Genomic DNA, 15,931 nt, shown 5'->3' with positions numbered 1-15,931 from the left:
GCCATTTCAGCGTTCACATTCCGGGGGTCTGCGACCTCTGGGGCATTCCAGAGGTGGACCTCTTCGCATCGGCACAATCGGAAGATCCTTCCTTTTGTGTCCAAGTCTCGGGACCCTCAGGCTCTTGCCGTGGACACCCTAGTGATTCCTTGGGCGGGGTTTGCCCTACCCTACCTGTTCCCTCTGCTTCCCAGAGTTCTGAGGAAGCTCAAAGCTGAGAACGTTTCCGCCATTCTGGTAGCTCCAGATTGGCCCCGAAGGTCGTGGTACGCCAAATTAGTCAGGCTCCTGGACGCTCCGCTGCGTCTTTCGCCTCGTCCGGAACTGCCCTCACAGGGTCCTCTTTGCCACCCCAATTTACAGTCGCTGCATTTGACGGCGTGGCGCTTGAGACAGCGATTGAGGGCCCGCGGGTTCTCTTCCCAAGTCTTTCACACCATGCTCAGGCTTCGTAAGCCCTCCTCAGCAAAAAATTACCACCGTACTTGGCGGACTTCTTTTCGCTGGTGTTAAGCTCAGGTCCTGTGTCCTGTGACTTTCTCGGTTCCCCATCTTCTCTTGAATCTGGTTCTGAGTGTCCTCCAGGGTGCACCCTTTGAGCCCCTTAGAGAGGTGTCTCTGCGCCTCCTTTCTTGGAAGGTGGCGTTTCTTGTTGCTGTCACCTCCATCCGGAGGGTGTCCGAATAGGCGGCTCTCTCCTGCCATTCTCCGTTCTGGTGGTCCACCAGGACAAGGTTGTTTTCCGACCAGATCCTTCCTTTTTGCCTAAGATGGTTTCGGCTTTTCATCTCCATGAGGACGTTGTCCTTCCGTCTTTTTGTCCCGCTCCTTCTCATCCTAAGGAACATTTACTCCACAAACTGGATGTGGTTGGGGCTGTTCGGTCCTCTCTCTCTATTACTACTTCGTTTTGTCAGTGTGATTCCTTTTTCGGCCTCACGGAAGGTCGTCGTAAGGGACAACCTGCTTCCAAGGCAACCATTTCCCGCAGAGCACTTTACATCCACATATGGGGTATGTTCTTACTCAGAAGAATTCGTACCTTGTAAATTCACATGGGGGGGGGGGGGGGTAAACCTCCAGCTGTTTCAAAACTACAACTCCCAGCATGCACTGAAAGACTGTGCATTGCTGGGAGTTGTACTTTTGCAGCAGCTGGAGGCACACTGGTTGGAAAACCTTCAGTTAGGTTTTGTTACCTAACTCCGTATTTTTTAAACCAGGGTGCCTCCAGCTGTTACAAAACAGGGAGATGCCCAAAGGGCATGCTGGGAGATGTAGTTATACAACAGCTGGAGGTACGCAACTACAACTCCCAGCATGGCTAGACAGCCATTTGCTGTTCATTAATGCTGGGAGTTGTAGTTTTGCAAGATTTAGAGGGCGGCAGTTTAGAAACCACCCCACAGAGATCTCCAAACTGTGGCCCTCTAGATTTTGCAAAACTGCTGTCTGGGCATGTTTGGAGTTGTAGTTTTGCAGCATCTGGAGGGCTACAGTTTAGAGACCACTGTATAGTGGTCTCCAAATTGTAGCCCTCCAGATATTGCTAGGCAACTCACCAGCTTCCATAGTCTGCAGCATGCTGCACCCAGGAGCCAGCCGCACGTAGTCATTGCTGCCCGCTACCACCGATAGTAGTGGACCTCTGGTGCCAGTCACAGGACAGTTCCCCCGTCCTACCCGCACTACTGTGGGTGGGCAGAACGGGGGGACAGAACTTTAACCCCCCCGACCTGATATTGTCGGTCGCTTCTGACCGACCAATAGCAGGGTTAGGAGGGGTGGCACCCCTGCCACCTCACTCCTATCCCTTCAAGGGGATCGGGGGTGTCTTGGCCGGATCCCCCTTATTTCCCGTGTCAATGGAGACCCGTAATTGTTGGTCTCAGGACCCCCCTTGGCAATGTGCTGGGATGCCTGCTGAATGATTTCTGGAGGCATCCTGGTCCGGTCCCCAACTGGATAGCTGCAGGGACTTAAATTCTCACGGGCGTACCCATACGCCCTCAGTCCTTAAAGGGTTAAGAAAATCATGTTTTCTTTTTTTAAAGTCAATGTCTAAAAGGAATGCCACAAACCAGCATTCGTAGCCTTTAACATACACTTACAAATAATTTTACATTAACAAGGTGTGTAATTAAATAGTCTTTATTACATGGTAAGTTAACACCTTACTAGTCTGATGCCTGTAAGATCAACAATCTTTTAAACAGGAAGTCTATTAAAAATCATGGTAGGAATAAAACTTGGGCATTTTATTAGTAATGAGATACAATAAAAAACAAACAAGACAACATTTTTGCATAAAAATTGGGGACTTCGAATAAAATGGATTTCATTAGTAAAATACATCACTGGAATTTGATGAGGCTTGGCATTACAGAATATGCATCTACAGTTAGGCTGAATAGTTTAAGACTTCGACAGCTGAAAGTGGTTTTCTGCTAGTAGCCTTTAATCGGCAGACACCCCCCAACGATGTTCAGCACCAACACTACAGAGCGCTGGGCTGGAGGCAATTGGCTCTGTAATCTGTAGCGGTGGTAAGAGGTATTGCAATCTCAGCTCTTATTGAGGTCAATAGTTAAGGCTGCAGGGAGAAGGGGGGGGGGGGGGGAGACACACACCACAGAGCCCACTGCTTCCTGCTTTGTGTTCTGTGAAGTGCAGAAGTCGAACAGCTGATTGGAGAGGTGCCAGGTTTAGGCACCCTGCTGATAAACTATCCTGACCACATGCCCAATGTACATATCAAAGTCTTATCTTTTTGTGTTGCAGGTGGCAATGGTGTATAATTTTTCTGTTCTGCACTTTAGGTGTTACTGTTGGCCAAGGCAGTTTTCCACGCTGGTATTACTAGCCTCAGAAGTGTAATGGAAGGATTTTTAGCATATAAAACTTCTGTGCCCCTCTTATGCCAGTACAAACAAATAAATATTTACAAGTTTTGCTGCTTCACTAATTTATTTATAAAATGAACATTAAAGTCCTCTTTTCCCTAGAACTAATGATTTTATCCTATGCAGGACAGTTGTACAGTTCTATTGACTGTTGTACAATGTGGTAAAAGTATCCGGTTTCTTCACTCATCCTCTGTGATAGGTGAGCATCCAGAGAAGAAGCTGGTATTACTATTGCAAAGTGCTTTTTTCTTTTTCTTCAGTATAGATGCTTGATTTTCTTGCAAATCAGAACTCAGTGGAGCCCCAGTGCTGGGCTTGCGCTGCAGCTTCATGGAGAGCACCTGGCCAATGTCCCCAATCTCCCGCAGAACCTGGGGAAGCAGGCAATAGTTATAATTTCATGAAAGGACTCTATAGTTTACAAATGACAATTTTATTTCTTTTGAATGGCATCTACATGTTTAACAAATAAAAAATAAAATAAAATAAAAAACTTAACCCTATTCATTTACTCCTTTTTCTGCCAATGTGGCAACGTAAAAGGAAACCGGTCAGCTTGCTCCCCCTGCACTAGTAGGGGGATGCTGATCAGTTTGATGCATTCCATGCCCGGATCTGCCACGCCGTTCACCCATTATTTCTTATTGATATGCAAATTAGCTGCTAAATGGCACGGGCAGGGTTACTGCCTTTCATCTGGCACTTTGATGTAACCGCCGCCCGGCTTATGAATATTCATGTTCTCCCTCTCCTCCCTACTGATTTCAGGACTCCACTGCGCTGAAGCGGCTTCCGGGTGTAGACAGGAAGCCAGCACATGCACAGTGGAGTCCTGAAATCAGCGGGAAGGAGAGGGAGATGAGGGAGAATATGAATATTTATAAGCCGGGCAGTGCTGCGGGACGGGCGGTGGTTGCAGTAACCCCGCCCATGCCTGTTAGCAGCTAATTTGCATAGCAAGTAGATGGATAACAGGCATGGGCGGAGTTACAGCAACCGCCGCCCGGCTTATGAATATTCATGGTCTCCCTCTCCTCCCCACTGATATCAGAACTCCACTGTGCATGTGCTGGCTTCCTGTCTACACCCGTAAGCCGCTTCAGCACAGTGTAGTCCTGAAATCAGTAGGAAGAAGAGGGAGATGATGAGGGAGAACATGAATATTCATAAGACGGGCAGTGCTGCGGGCCGGGCGGCGGTTACATCAAAGTGCCAGATGAAAGGCAGTAACCCTGCCTGTGCCAGTTAGCAGTTAATTTGCATATCAAGAAGATAGATAATCTTTGAACGGCGTGGCAGATCCGGGCATGGTATGCATCAAACTGATCGGCATCCCCCGCACTACCAGCCAGTACTGCTGGTTAGTGCAGGGGGAGCAAGCTGACAGTTTTCCTTTAATAGCCTTTAGTTTTTTCTCCAGAGGGAGCAGGAATTGTTTAGGGGAGCACATAAGCACATCGACTCCATAACCCAGATGTTGACAGAGTCCCGACTATGGCATCAAATAAGCCTCACAATAAACAAGATTGATCTAATTAAATAGACAATATTAAAGACGGAAATAATTAATCGGTTCGTGCATTCCTGTGGCTTTGCCTTTCATAGACATGTGCAATATGTATGAACTACTCAGTCTTGCAGTGCTTTGCATCAATGATAATTACCTTAAATTTAATTTTGCAGTTAAAAACATGGGCTGGAGCAGGCTCACTATGCAAAGTTGTGTGAAAGTGGTGACCGTATATACTCGAGTATAAGCTGACCCGAGTATAAGCCGAGACCCCTAATTTCAACCCAAAATCCCAGGAAAAGTTATTGACTCGAGTATAAGCCTAGGGTGGGAAATACCTCATCCCCCCCTGTCATCATCCAGACCCGTCATTAACATCCTCATCATCATCCCCTTGTCATCATCCCACACATCCCCCCTTCATCATCCCCTTATCATCCCACACATCCCCCTTCATCATCCCCTTGTCATCATCCCACACATCCCCCCCTTCATCATCCCCTTATCCCACACATCCCCCCCCCTTCATCATCCCCTTGTAATCATCCCACACCCCCCCTTCATCATCCCCTTGTCATCATCCCCACCCCCCCCTTCATCATCCTCTTCTCATCATTCGCCCTCAGTGGTCTTCAACCTGCGGACCTCCAGAGGTTTCAAAACTACAACTCCCAGCAAGCCCGGGCAGCCATCGGCTGTCCGGGCTTGCTGGGAGTTGTAGTTTTGAAACCTCCGGAGGTCCGCAGGTTGAAGACCACTGCGGCCTTCAACATCATCCAGCCCCCTCTCACCCCCTTTAGTTCTGAGTACTCACCTCCGCTCGGCGCTGGTCCGGTCCTGCAGGGCTGTCCGGTGAGGTGGTGGTCCGGTGGGATAGTAGTTCCGGGCTGCTATCTTCACTGGGGGCGCCTCTTCTCCGCGCTTCCGGCCCGGAATAGAGGCGTTGCCTTGACAACGACGCAGAAGTACGTTGGCAATGAACGCACCTCTGCGTCGTTGTCAAGGCAACGTGACTATTCTGAGGCCGGGCCCGAAGCGCTTAGAAGAGGCCTCCCCGGTGAAGATAGCAGCCCGGAACCACTATCCCACCGGACCACCTCCTCTCCGGACAGTCCTGCAGGACCGGACCAGCGCCGAGCGGAGGTGAGTACTCAGAACTAAAGGGGGTGAGAGGGGGCTGGATGATGTTGAAGGCCGCAGTGGTCTTCAACCTGCGGACCTCCGGAGGTTTCAAAACTACAACTCCCAGCAAGCCCGGACAGCCGATGGCTGCCCGGGCTTGCTGGGAGTTGTAGTTTTGAAACCTCTGGAAGTCCGCAGGTTGAAGACCACTGCGGGTGTTGGAGTTCACTCGAGTATAAGCCGAGGGGGGTGTTTTCAGCACGAAAAATCGTGCTGAAAAACTCGGCTTATACTCGAGTATATACGGTACATTTATAAGACTGTAAGGTTGAATACATAGTGCTCGTTTACTTAAAATATACTCTGCTACAATACTATCAACTTTTGTTTTTATTTAACACATTTATGGATGACTGCCAAATATTCATGGCTTCCGTCTCAGCATTTTTGAGAGCACAAGTTCTTGCTGATGCAGATGAATGGAAAGCCACCCAGATGGCCCAAAAAAATTAAGGTTTATTTTACCTGTTCTGTTCTCTGCCTTCAATTGCGGATATTTTCTCCCAGTTTGCTAATCAAACAGTGTTTTGAATCAAGTACAGAATGCTGAATTTCACTGTATTTCATTGCTGTACCAATATTTTTTTGTTACTTTATCTTCAGTGTAGGAATTGCAAAATATATGTACAAAAACCTTAAATGTAACATGCGGTTATTCAAGAACAAAAAGTACAGAGTCAGAACAAAAAGTACACTGTGCAATGGACTTCGTCATACCTTTTTGGTGGGTGTGACACAAGGTGGTGTAAAAAATGAGCTTCCGGCTGTTACATCTCCATTGAAGTCAATCTTCATGGAATTTTCAGACTCCCGTGATTGATCCTCACTATTGGCATCATCCTGTCAAATTATTAAAAATATAAAAAATATTTTGTGTATGGGTGCGCTGAGTGACAAAGGAGAAGCAAGAGAAAACTAATACCAAACTTTCCTGCATAGAAAGCTTAAACAAAAATAAATAAGTTTCTTAAAATGAAGCATAAAAAAAAAAAAAAAAAAAAAGATACACAAAACGCTAAGTAAGTGCAGTAGAGCATAGTCTTGGGAAAAACAGTAGTTTGGCAGCATAGACCGTCCCTGCAATAATGTCTGTAGCTCCTGCTGCTAAGATGTCCATGCACTGTTTTAAGGATTGCTTAGGGCTAAAGGTGTACATGCAGCTGTTACTCTTTGTTTATAGTGTTGCTCATAGCTAAATACAGCTCAACGTAAAGCTGAAAATGTATAGACTTACCGAGAAGCTCTCTCTGTTGCGGCATTTAGAAGCATCACAGCAACAATCCTCTGAGCAGTTCTGCTTATTTTTTCTACACCGGCACATTTTATTTCCGCATCGCCCTTTGCAAGAGCACTGTAACAGCAGAAAAGAGCGGGACACAAACTTTGCATTACTACAGGTTCTGTGCACTTAAAATTGTTTAGGCTTATTGAAAGATTTCCCTTACCCCATTGGGCACTTTCTTAGACTGTTTGGATTCTTGGCCAGGGATCCAGTTTTTATCACTTGAATCATCCTCAGACTCTTCAGATGCAGATATCAAGTCTTCCAAGACAACGGTAGCGGATTTTGCAGTTGTTCTACGTAGATTTTTAGGCTAAAAAAAGGAATAAGATTTAGTGTACAAATACTTTCACCAACATTTGGGGGGCAGCTTGGTGGACAGAAAACAAGAAGTACTTACCTTTGGGGGAATAAAATCAAAGGGAGAGTCTGGAGAACTAATGGCATTTCTCTCAGATGTATTGAACACCTTCTTTCCACTTGCAACTTGAAGTAGAGCTAATTTCTTAAGAGAAAACATTTCAAAAGTTATTACAAAAAGATAATTCTGGCTTGAAGCAGCATCATTTTATTATCTGCTGAATGATGAACTGTTCAAAAACTATTCTCATTTAATTAAGTCTCAACAAATACATGGTGCAAAACACAGCAACACGTCTGAAGAACATTGGTCTGTTCATTATGATTAACTGGGATACCAGGGTCAGACCCTTAATGAAGGCTATTAAGATGTGATCACCAAGTCAGTATATCGGTGTATCCCTAGAAAATCCCTGTAATGTACTGGGGGGGGGTTCTTGAGCACTTCTGGTTTTGTTTTTAATCAGAAGTCGTATAGCACAATACGTTCCATCCCAGCACTGCTGCATCTGTGTTTCATTAGTCTGGTGATCACGTGACCAAGTCAGTCTTACTCTCAGAAGGTTACATGGCTGAAAGATACAGGGTGATTTCACCTATTAGAGCTGGGAGCTAGCTGAAACGATCTGTATGCTACTGCTCTCTATGTGGTCAAGAAATAGAAGATCTACACCTCATCTCAAATATTGTGTTCCAACGTTGCCTTAATGAAGCAAAAAAAGGGATTTTTGTCTTACCGTAAAATCCTTTTCTCGGAGGATCCATTGGGGGACACAGAGCTTGGGTATATGCTGTTGTTGATAGGAGACTTGACAATAAGGAAACCAAAAAAGTCGGCTCCTCCCAGCAGGATATACCCGCCTACAGAGCCTGAGGTAATCAGTTTAGTTCCCAAGCAGTAGGAGAGGACCGAGAGGAAGAAAATCAAGACCAGTCCGAGGTAACCAGAACAAAAAATTAACTGAACACACCCTCGGACAGGTAACCAAAACCGGAACACCAAAGAAAGGGCGGGAGCTGTGTCCCCCCAATGGATCCTCCAAGAAAAGGATTTTACGGTAAGAAAAATCCCTTTTTCTCTATCAGCTCCATTGGGGGACACAGACCTTGGGACGTACCAAAACCGTCCCTAGGGTGGGCACAGAAAACAATCAAGGGGCAGGCTGAGCCACCGCCGCCTGCAACACCTTACGGCCCAGACTAGCATCCGCGGATGCAAAAGGTATGAACCTGGTAGAATTTAGTGAAAGTATGCAAGGACGACCAGGTAGCCGCCCTACAGACTTGAGAGGCTGAAGCCCTGTTATGGAGTGCGCAGGAAGCTCCGACAGAACACGTGGAGTAAGCTGAAACCCTGAAAGGAGGGGGTTTTCCCCCTGCAACGGTAAGCTTCTGAAATGGCAGACCTGATCCACCGCGAAATGGTTGCCTTCAAAGCAGGTAGACCCTTACAGTGATCGTCCGTAAGAACAAAAAAGGAATCACATTGACGAAAAGACGACGTAACAGAGAGGTAGGTACGCACTGCCCGTACCACATCAAGTTTATGAAGCAAACGCTCCCCGGGATGAGATTGAGCGGGACAAAAGGACGATATCCTCATTAAGGTGGAAGGCAGAAACCATCTTAGGTATAAAAAAAAAAAAGGAACCGGACGAAAAAAAAAACTTTGTCCTGATGGACAATCAGAAAGGGAGAGCGGCGAGAAAGAGCAGCCAACCCCGAAACCCATCTGATGGAGGTAATTGCCATAAGGAACACCACCTTCCAGGAAAGGAGACAAAGGGAACCTCCCTGAGGGGTTCAAAGGGCGCACCCTGTATGGCGCCAAGGATGAAATTCAGATCCCAAGGAGGTGTAGGAAGGGAGAACACCACTGGAGAAAGATTGAGATTCACACCAACGAAAATAAGACAGCCGGGTATGGTGGTATATCATCGCGGAAGAGGGCTTACGCGCCTTGAGCATGGTGCGAATCACCTGTGTTGAGAAGCCACAGGCCCTTAGTACCGCGTTCTCAACCGCCACGCCATCAAATGCAGCTATTGTAAATTGGGGTGGCACAGGGGACCCTGACAGAGAAGGTCTGGACGAAGAGGAAGGCGCAGCGGAACTTCGTCCAGGAGCCGGACAACGTCTGCGTACCACGCCCTCCGAGGCTAATCTGGAGCCAGAATGGCGGACATGCCCTCCGCTTTGAGCTTCCTCAGGACCCTGGGAAGGAGAGGAAGAGGAGGGAACAGATAAGGTAGGGCGAAACCAGACGAAGCAATCACCAGTGCATCCGCTGCCAGAGCACGGGGGTCCCGGGACTTCGACACAAAGAGGGGAACCTTCTGGTTGTGGCGGGATGCAAAGAGGTCCACATCTGGAGTTCCCCAGAGGTCGCAGATCTCTGCAAATACCTCCGGATGAAGGGACCACTCGCCGGGGTGAGGAGAGGACTGGCTTGGGAAGTCCGCTTCCCAATTGTTTACGCCTGGGATGTGAATTGCAGAGATGGCTGGAAACCCGAGTTCCACCCAGAGAAGAATCTTGGAAACTTCGGCCATCGCCGCCAAGCTGCAAGTGCCGCCTGGCGATTGATGTATGCCACCGCAGTGGAGTTGTCTGACTGGACACGAACTGGGGAGCCCTGAAGAAGGATCTCCCAATGTAACAGGCAAAGATAGATTGCCCTCAGTTCCAAGATGTTGATCGGGAAGAGTATCTCTCTGGGAGACCAAAGGCCCTGGACTGTCCGCTCTCGGAAAACACCCCCCCCCCCCCCCCCCAACCCGAAAGGCTGGCATCCGTTGTGACAACCAGCCAATGAAGGGGCAGGAAGGAGCGCCCCTGAAGTAGGGGGGAGCGGAGCCACCACAGAAGGGAGCAGCGAGATGTCCGAGGAAGCACAATCTTGCGATCAAGGGTCAAGGGAGACCTGTCCCACCGGGATAGAATCGCGAGTTGAAGGGGGTCGAAAATGAAACTGAGCAAAGGGACCGGCCTCCATGGCCGCCACCATCCGACCCAGGACTTCCATGCAAAAGCGAATGAACACTGGGGAGGGATTCCTGAGTATACGAACCCCCGACAGAAGGGTCAGCCGCTTGTCCGGCGGGAGGTGAACCCGGGCGGACTGTGTGTCGACCTGAAGCCCCAGAAAAACCAAGGACAGAGTGGGGGATAGGTTGGACTTGTCCCGATTGACCAACCAACTGAAGCGAGACAGGGCCTGAAGAGTGAAGGCGAGACCCTCTAGATTCTGGTCTCTGGACGGAGCATTGATCAGAAGGTCGTCCAAGTAAGGATTAACTGAGACCCCTCTTGTCCGTAGCAGGCAGATCACCGACGCAAGGACCTTTGTGAATACTCTCGGAGCTGTGGCCAGGACGAAGGGGAGAGCCAAACTGTAAATATCCCTCCGGGACAGCAAAGCGGAGGAACCGCTGGTGTCCCGGAAAAATCGGAACGTGGTGGTAGGCGTCCCTGATGTCCACTGTGGAAAGAAACTCCCCGATCCATGGTCGCCACGACCGAATGGAGAGACTCCATGCGGAAGTGGCGCAGGAGGAGATGCTGGTGGAGGTGCTTTAGATCCAAGATGGGGCGTACGGAACCCCCTTTCTTGGGAACTAAAAAGAGGTTGGAATAAAAACCTCGAAAACGTTCCTTGAGAGGAAACTGGACAGTGACCCCCTGAATGAGGAGGGACTGAAGCGCACACCGAAAGGCCTTTGCCAGAGAGGGATACCGTGGGTCTCGAGAAAGGAAGAGAGGCAAACTCGAGAGGCAATCTCTGACCCAGTGGCCCAGACGTCCCGGAACAGCAACAGACTACCTCCACCCGAGAAAAATCTGTGGGTGGGGACGTCCCTTCAGGCAAAGGTGGGTTTGCGGGTGCCCACCTTGGACGCAAAGCGGCCCTAACAGTTATCCGATTTCCAGGATGGGAGGGTCTGGAAGGAGGGAGCCTTCTTGTCCAGAGAAGGCGCCTGCCTGGCCCCCTTCGTGATGCCGAAGTTACGAAAGGACCGAAAGGAGGTAGATTTGCGGCGGGAAGTAGTACTGCGGGCCATATTTTGAGGTAATAATAAACTCTTCCCTCCCGTGTCTTCCGAGATTATCTCATCTAGGCGCTTACCAAAAAGCCGAGAGCCAGTAAATGGAAGCTCAGTGAGATTTTTAGGAGGCTGCGTCCGCATCCCAGGCTTTGAGCCACACGGATCTACGGAGAGCCACTAGGTTACCCGTGGCAAAGGCAGCACAGCGGGCCGACTGCATGGAAGCAGAACATCCACTTAATTCTCCTGCTTTCTAAAGCTGGAGATTTTCTGTGAGTTCTTCCGAGGAAGCCCCAGAAGAAATACCCGGACTGAGTCGGGAGACCCAGATCGTAAGGGCCTTGGAAACCCAGGCAGAGGCCAAAGCAGGGAGAAGAGAAGAACCCGCAGCCTCAAAGGCAAATTTTGCCAAGATCTCCACCCTTTTGTCCGCTGGATCCTTAAAAGAAGCAGCATCGGGCAAAGGCAGGGTAGTAGCCTTAGATAGGTGGGAGACTGGTGGGTCCACCATAGGAGGTGAAGTCCACTGGGCAATACTCACCTTAGTCAGAAGAACTCACCTAATGAAGTCTTCCTGATGAAGTCTTCAGCCAGCTTTTAGTCACCTGCATCATGCTGGGCTGTAAAAAGCGAGACGAGCAGGGAAAAGTGGGAGACCCAGACCCATGAGGTACAACCCCAGGCGCTGACCGTTGGCGAGAGGGGGTTGACCGTACATCCATGATGTCTGTGCCCCCTCAAATGGGGAAACAGTGAACGCTAGGTTCCCAAATCTCCACCTGAAAAAAGGAAAATAAAAGGGAATAAGAAACTAAACGTCCCTAATATGGAAAAATAAAAAAAGTTAGACCAGGTCTGGGGAGAACCCCAGACCAGTGTCCATCTCCTGCAGACACTAAGCTAAAACTGATTACCTCAGGCTCTGTAGGCGGGTATATCCTGCTGGGAGGAGACGACTTTTTTGGTTTCCTTCGTGTCAAGTCTCCTAGCAACAACAGCATATACCCAAGGTCTGTGTCCCCCCAATGGAGCCGATAGAACTTTTTCTCTATTATTCCGCAATTGTGCAAGTTAGATTTTGAAAAATCCGAGCTGAGAAAGCCAAAAATGTATTAAATATTAAACGAGTAAACCCAGCCTAAAAGATGTCAATTCTTTGTTATTGTTTTTATAAGCCAAATTGCTTTTGCCTCATGGCGATATTCCTCTAAAAAAAATGCACTTTGAATAAGAAACATCAAAACTACACATATGAATTGACCTAAACCCAACTTATGAACAACAAGTCTACCCAAGTGAACTTCAGCACTAGTAACCCGACTAAATGACCAGAAGCAGTGATAAAATTCCACACCTTCTTTCTCTGCAAAGACATTATTCATGGGAACTGTAGGCAACATCAAGTAATTTTCGAGTTTAATTTGCACACAGTTTGGGGTCTAACTCAAGCCTACCACAGTTAATAGGCAAGCATAAGGCGCACACACAAGAACCTCTATGTTCTCTGATAGCTCACACTGTACTACCGTATTTATCGGCGTATAACACGCACTTTTTAGGCTAACATTTTTAGCCTAAAGTCTAGCTTTAAATCAATGAACTGCAGCGGCTTTGCAGGTGCAGAGACCGCCAGCGCAGCCGGCTTCTCTGCCCCTGCCTGTCCTGGGGTCCAGAGCCCTGCTGCCGGCCCTTCTCTCCCCCTGGCTATCGGCGCCGCTGCCCGTTCTCTCCCCCTGACTATCGGTGCCGGCGCCGACAGACAGGGGGAGAGAAGGGGCAGCGGCACCCATTGCCGGCGCAGCTGCCCCGTTGCCTCCCCCATCCCCGGTTGCATAATTACCTGTTGCCGGGGTCGGGTCATCGCTGCTTTAGGCCTCTGGTGTGCGCCCCTGCGTTGTTGCTATGCGCTGCACGGCACTCGTCATTGCGCCGTGCATAGCAACGACGCATGGGACGCACACCGGAGGCCTGAAGCAGCGCGGACCCGACCCCGGCAACAGGTAATTATACAATCGGGGATGGGGGAGGCAACGGGGCAGCTGCCCCTTCTCTCCCCCTGGCTATCGGCGCCGCTGCCCCATTGCCAGCGCCGCTTCTCTCCCCCTGGCTATCGGCGCCAGCACAGATAGTCAGTGGGAGAGAACGGGCAGCGGCGATAGCCAGCGGGAGAGAAGCGGTGGCATCAGGGCTCTAGACCCCAGGAAAGGCAGGGGAGAGAAGAGAGCAGCGACGGCCTCTCTCCCCCTGCCTTTCCTGGTGGTATATCGGGGTATACGCATGCACACACACGCACCCTCATTTGACCAAGGATATTTGGGTAAAAAATTTTTAACCCAAATATCCTTGGTAAAATGAGGGTGCGTGTTATAGGCCGGTGCGTGGTATAACCCGATAAATATGGTAAATAGACAGAAAAAGGGCAAAAAAGTTATTTCCTAGCGTGCTTCTTTAATGGTAACCCTTTCAAATTTAAGCAGAATACATTTACTCCCCCGGTTGACAGTCTGATTGCAGGAGACAGGCTTCATTGTAAATCTATGGAGCCGTCTCCTGCTATCATTCAGACCAAGTGTTCCCTGGCCTCATTTTATATCAAGGGTAGCCTTATGCCTGTCATATCAATGCATAAAAGCTATTTACAGCGACCACTTCTGCAGGAAGGCTATTCCATGCATCCACTACTCTCAGTAAAGTAATACTTCCTGATATTACTTTTGAACCTTTGCCCCCCTAATTTAAAACTATGCCCTTTCGTGGTAGCTATACATGTTACAGCCCTTGAAAACCTTTTCTGGTAAGTTTTTTTATCCTGCAATCAGAATACTAGTTTAGTTGACCTTTACTGAACTTTCTCCAAGGTATCTGTATCTCTCTATATATTCAGAAGGAAATAGAGGAAGAGTGGAACAGTTGCCCAAAGCAACCAGATTGCTTCTTTATTTTAAAGGCCTTTGAAAATTAAAAGCAATTTGAAACAATTTAAAAGCGGGTTACGATCCACTTTTCCTCTGCACAGGTTTTGATAAACCACCCCCATAGTGTCTAGTACTGCACAACACCAATGCTCTGAACAGCATCATGAACACTTCTTCTGCCAATACCTCTCACTATACACCCAAGAGTTCTGCTAGCATTTACTGCTGCTCCATCCATTTGGCGTATCTCTACAGAAACATCAACCCTGTTATAAATGTTTGCATCATCAGCAAAAAGACCAAAACCTTACCATTAAGACTTTCTGCAATATCACTAATAAAAATATTAAAACAGGATGATTCCAAGTAAAGATCATAGGATGTACCCCATTAGTAACAAAAACTTGCTTTGAATATACTCAATGGGGGGGGGGGGGGGATTCATCAATATGTGTCTATTGTAGACACACTTTACACTGCTTTTCTATTGTACACTCTTGCTCAGAATTTACTAAGGCTGATAAATCTTGTGCAAATATAGAAACACCCCCCCTCGCTCTACCGTACACTCCTTCTCTACCTCACAGGAATAGTGGACGTAGGGATTTTGTTCTATTGCTTTGAGGCCAGAATTCCATTGTAGTTTTTTGTCAATCATAAAAAACGCCAGAAAAACTGTCCCAGCTTTTTCCTGCGTTTTGTCAGTTTTTCTTGCATTTTTGCTGGTGTGTGGAAATCCATAAATGTACTAAAAACTTTTTTCTTAATCGAAATTTAGATAGGTGAATGCGGAGGACTGTCAGATTTTGTGGATTGCAATGAACAGCATTTTTTTTATTTATTTTTAAACGTAAATAAAAGGGTTAACGAGGGCTGTGAGGGAGTGTTTTTTAAAATAAATTTTTTCAATGTGTTTTCTTTCAATTGAATTTTCCAGCTTAGTAGTGGAAGGAGTCTTGTAGGACAATCTATTACTAGGCCGGGGCTTAGCGTTAGCCCCCAAAAAAGCTAGCGCTAACCCCCAATTATTACCCCGGTACCCACCGCCACAGGGGTTCCAGGAAGAGCTGGTACCAACAGGGCCAGAGTGTCAAAAATGGCGCTCCTGGGCCTAGGCGGTAACAGGCTAGAGTTATTTAGGCTGGGGAGGGCCAGTAACAATGGTCCTCGCCCACCCTGGTAAAGTCAGGCTGTTGCTGCTTGGTTGGTATCTGGCTGATACTGAAAATAGGGGGAACCCTATGCGTGTTTTTATTTTTTATAAATAAAAAGTGTGTGGTTCCCTAATTTTTTCAGTATCAGCCAGATACCAACCAAGCAGCCACAGCCTGACGTTACCAGGGTGGACAAAGACCATTGTTACTGGCCCTCCCCAGCCTAAATAACGCCAGCCTGTTACCGCCTAGGCCCAGGAGCGCCATTTTTGACGCTCCGGGCCTGTTGGTACCAGCTCTTCCTGGCATCCCTGTGGCGGTGGGTACCAGGGTAATAATTTGGGGTTAGCGCTAGCTGATTTTTGGGCTAACGCCAAGTCCCGGCTTAGTAATGTATTCCGTCTATAAGACGGCTTCCACTACTAACCCTGAAAATTCAATTATAAAAGAAAAAGACACATTGAGAAAAAAAAAAAAAAAACCCTCACAGCCCTCGTTAACCATTTTATTGACTATAAAAAAAAAGTGCTAGTCATCATTGCAGTCCACCAAATCTGACGTAGTCCTCCGCATTCA

General features: G+C 48.0%; 1 protein-coding gene across 3 annotated transcripts in view; it reads right to left on the bottom strand.

The window, feature by feature from the left end:
• Window positions 1-2,148: 2,148 nt before the first annotated feature.
• Window positions 2,149-15,931, bottom strand: part of KIF4A (kinesin family member 4A) — a 93,963-nt gene continuing 80,180 nt past the window's right edge. For all 3 annotated transcript variants that reach the window (XM_056539600.1, XM_056539598.1, XM_056539599.1), the window contains exons 27-31: window positions 7,281-7,385; window positions 7,044-7,193; window positions 6,833-6,949; window positions 6,316-6,438; window positions 2,149-3,277 (exon numbers count right to left, since the gene is read on the bottom strand). In XM_056539600.1, the coding sequence (XP_056395575.1) occupies window positions 3,086-3,277; window positions 6,316-6,438; window positions 6,833-6,949; window positions 7,044-7,193; window positions 7,281-7,385 (687 nt within the window). In that variant the 3' untranslated portion in view covers window positions 2,149-3,085. The remainder of the gene's footprint in view (window positions 3,278-6,315; window positions 6,439-6,832; window positions 6,950-7,043; window positions 7,194-7,280; window positions 7,386-15,931) is intronic.

This window comes from Hyla sarda, chromosome 9 (genome assembly GCF_029499605.1).
Source record: "Hyla sarda isolate aHylSar1 chromosome 9, aHylSar1.hap1, whole genome shotgun sequence".
Lineage (NCBI taxonomy): Eukaryota > Metazoa > Chordata > Amphibia > Anura > Hylidae > Hyla > Hyla sarda.
The sequence above is the reverse complement of the archived record's forward strand: the minus strand, read 5'-3'. Positions and strand labels throughout refer to the sequence as shown.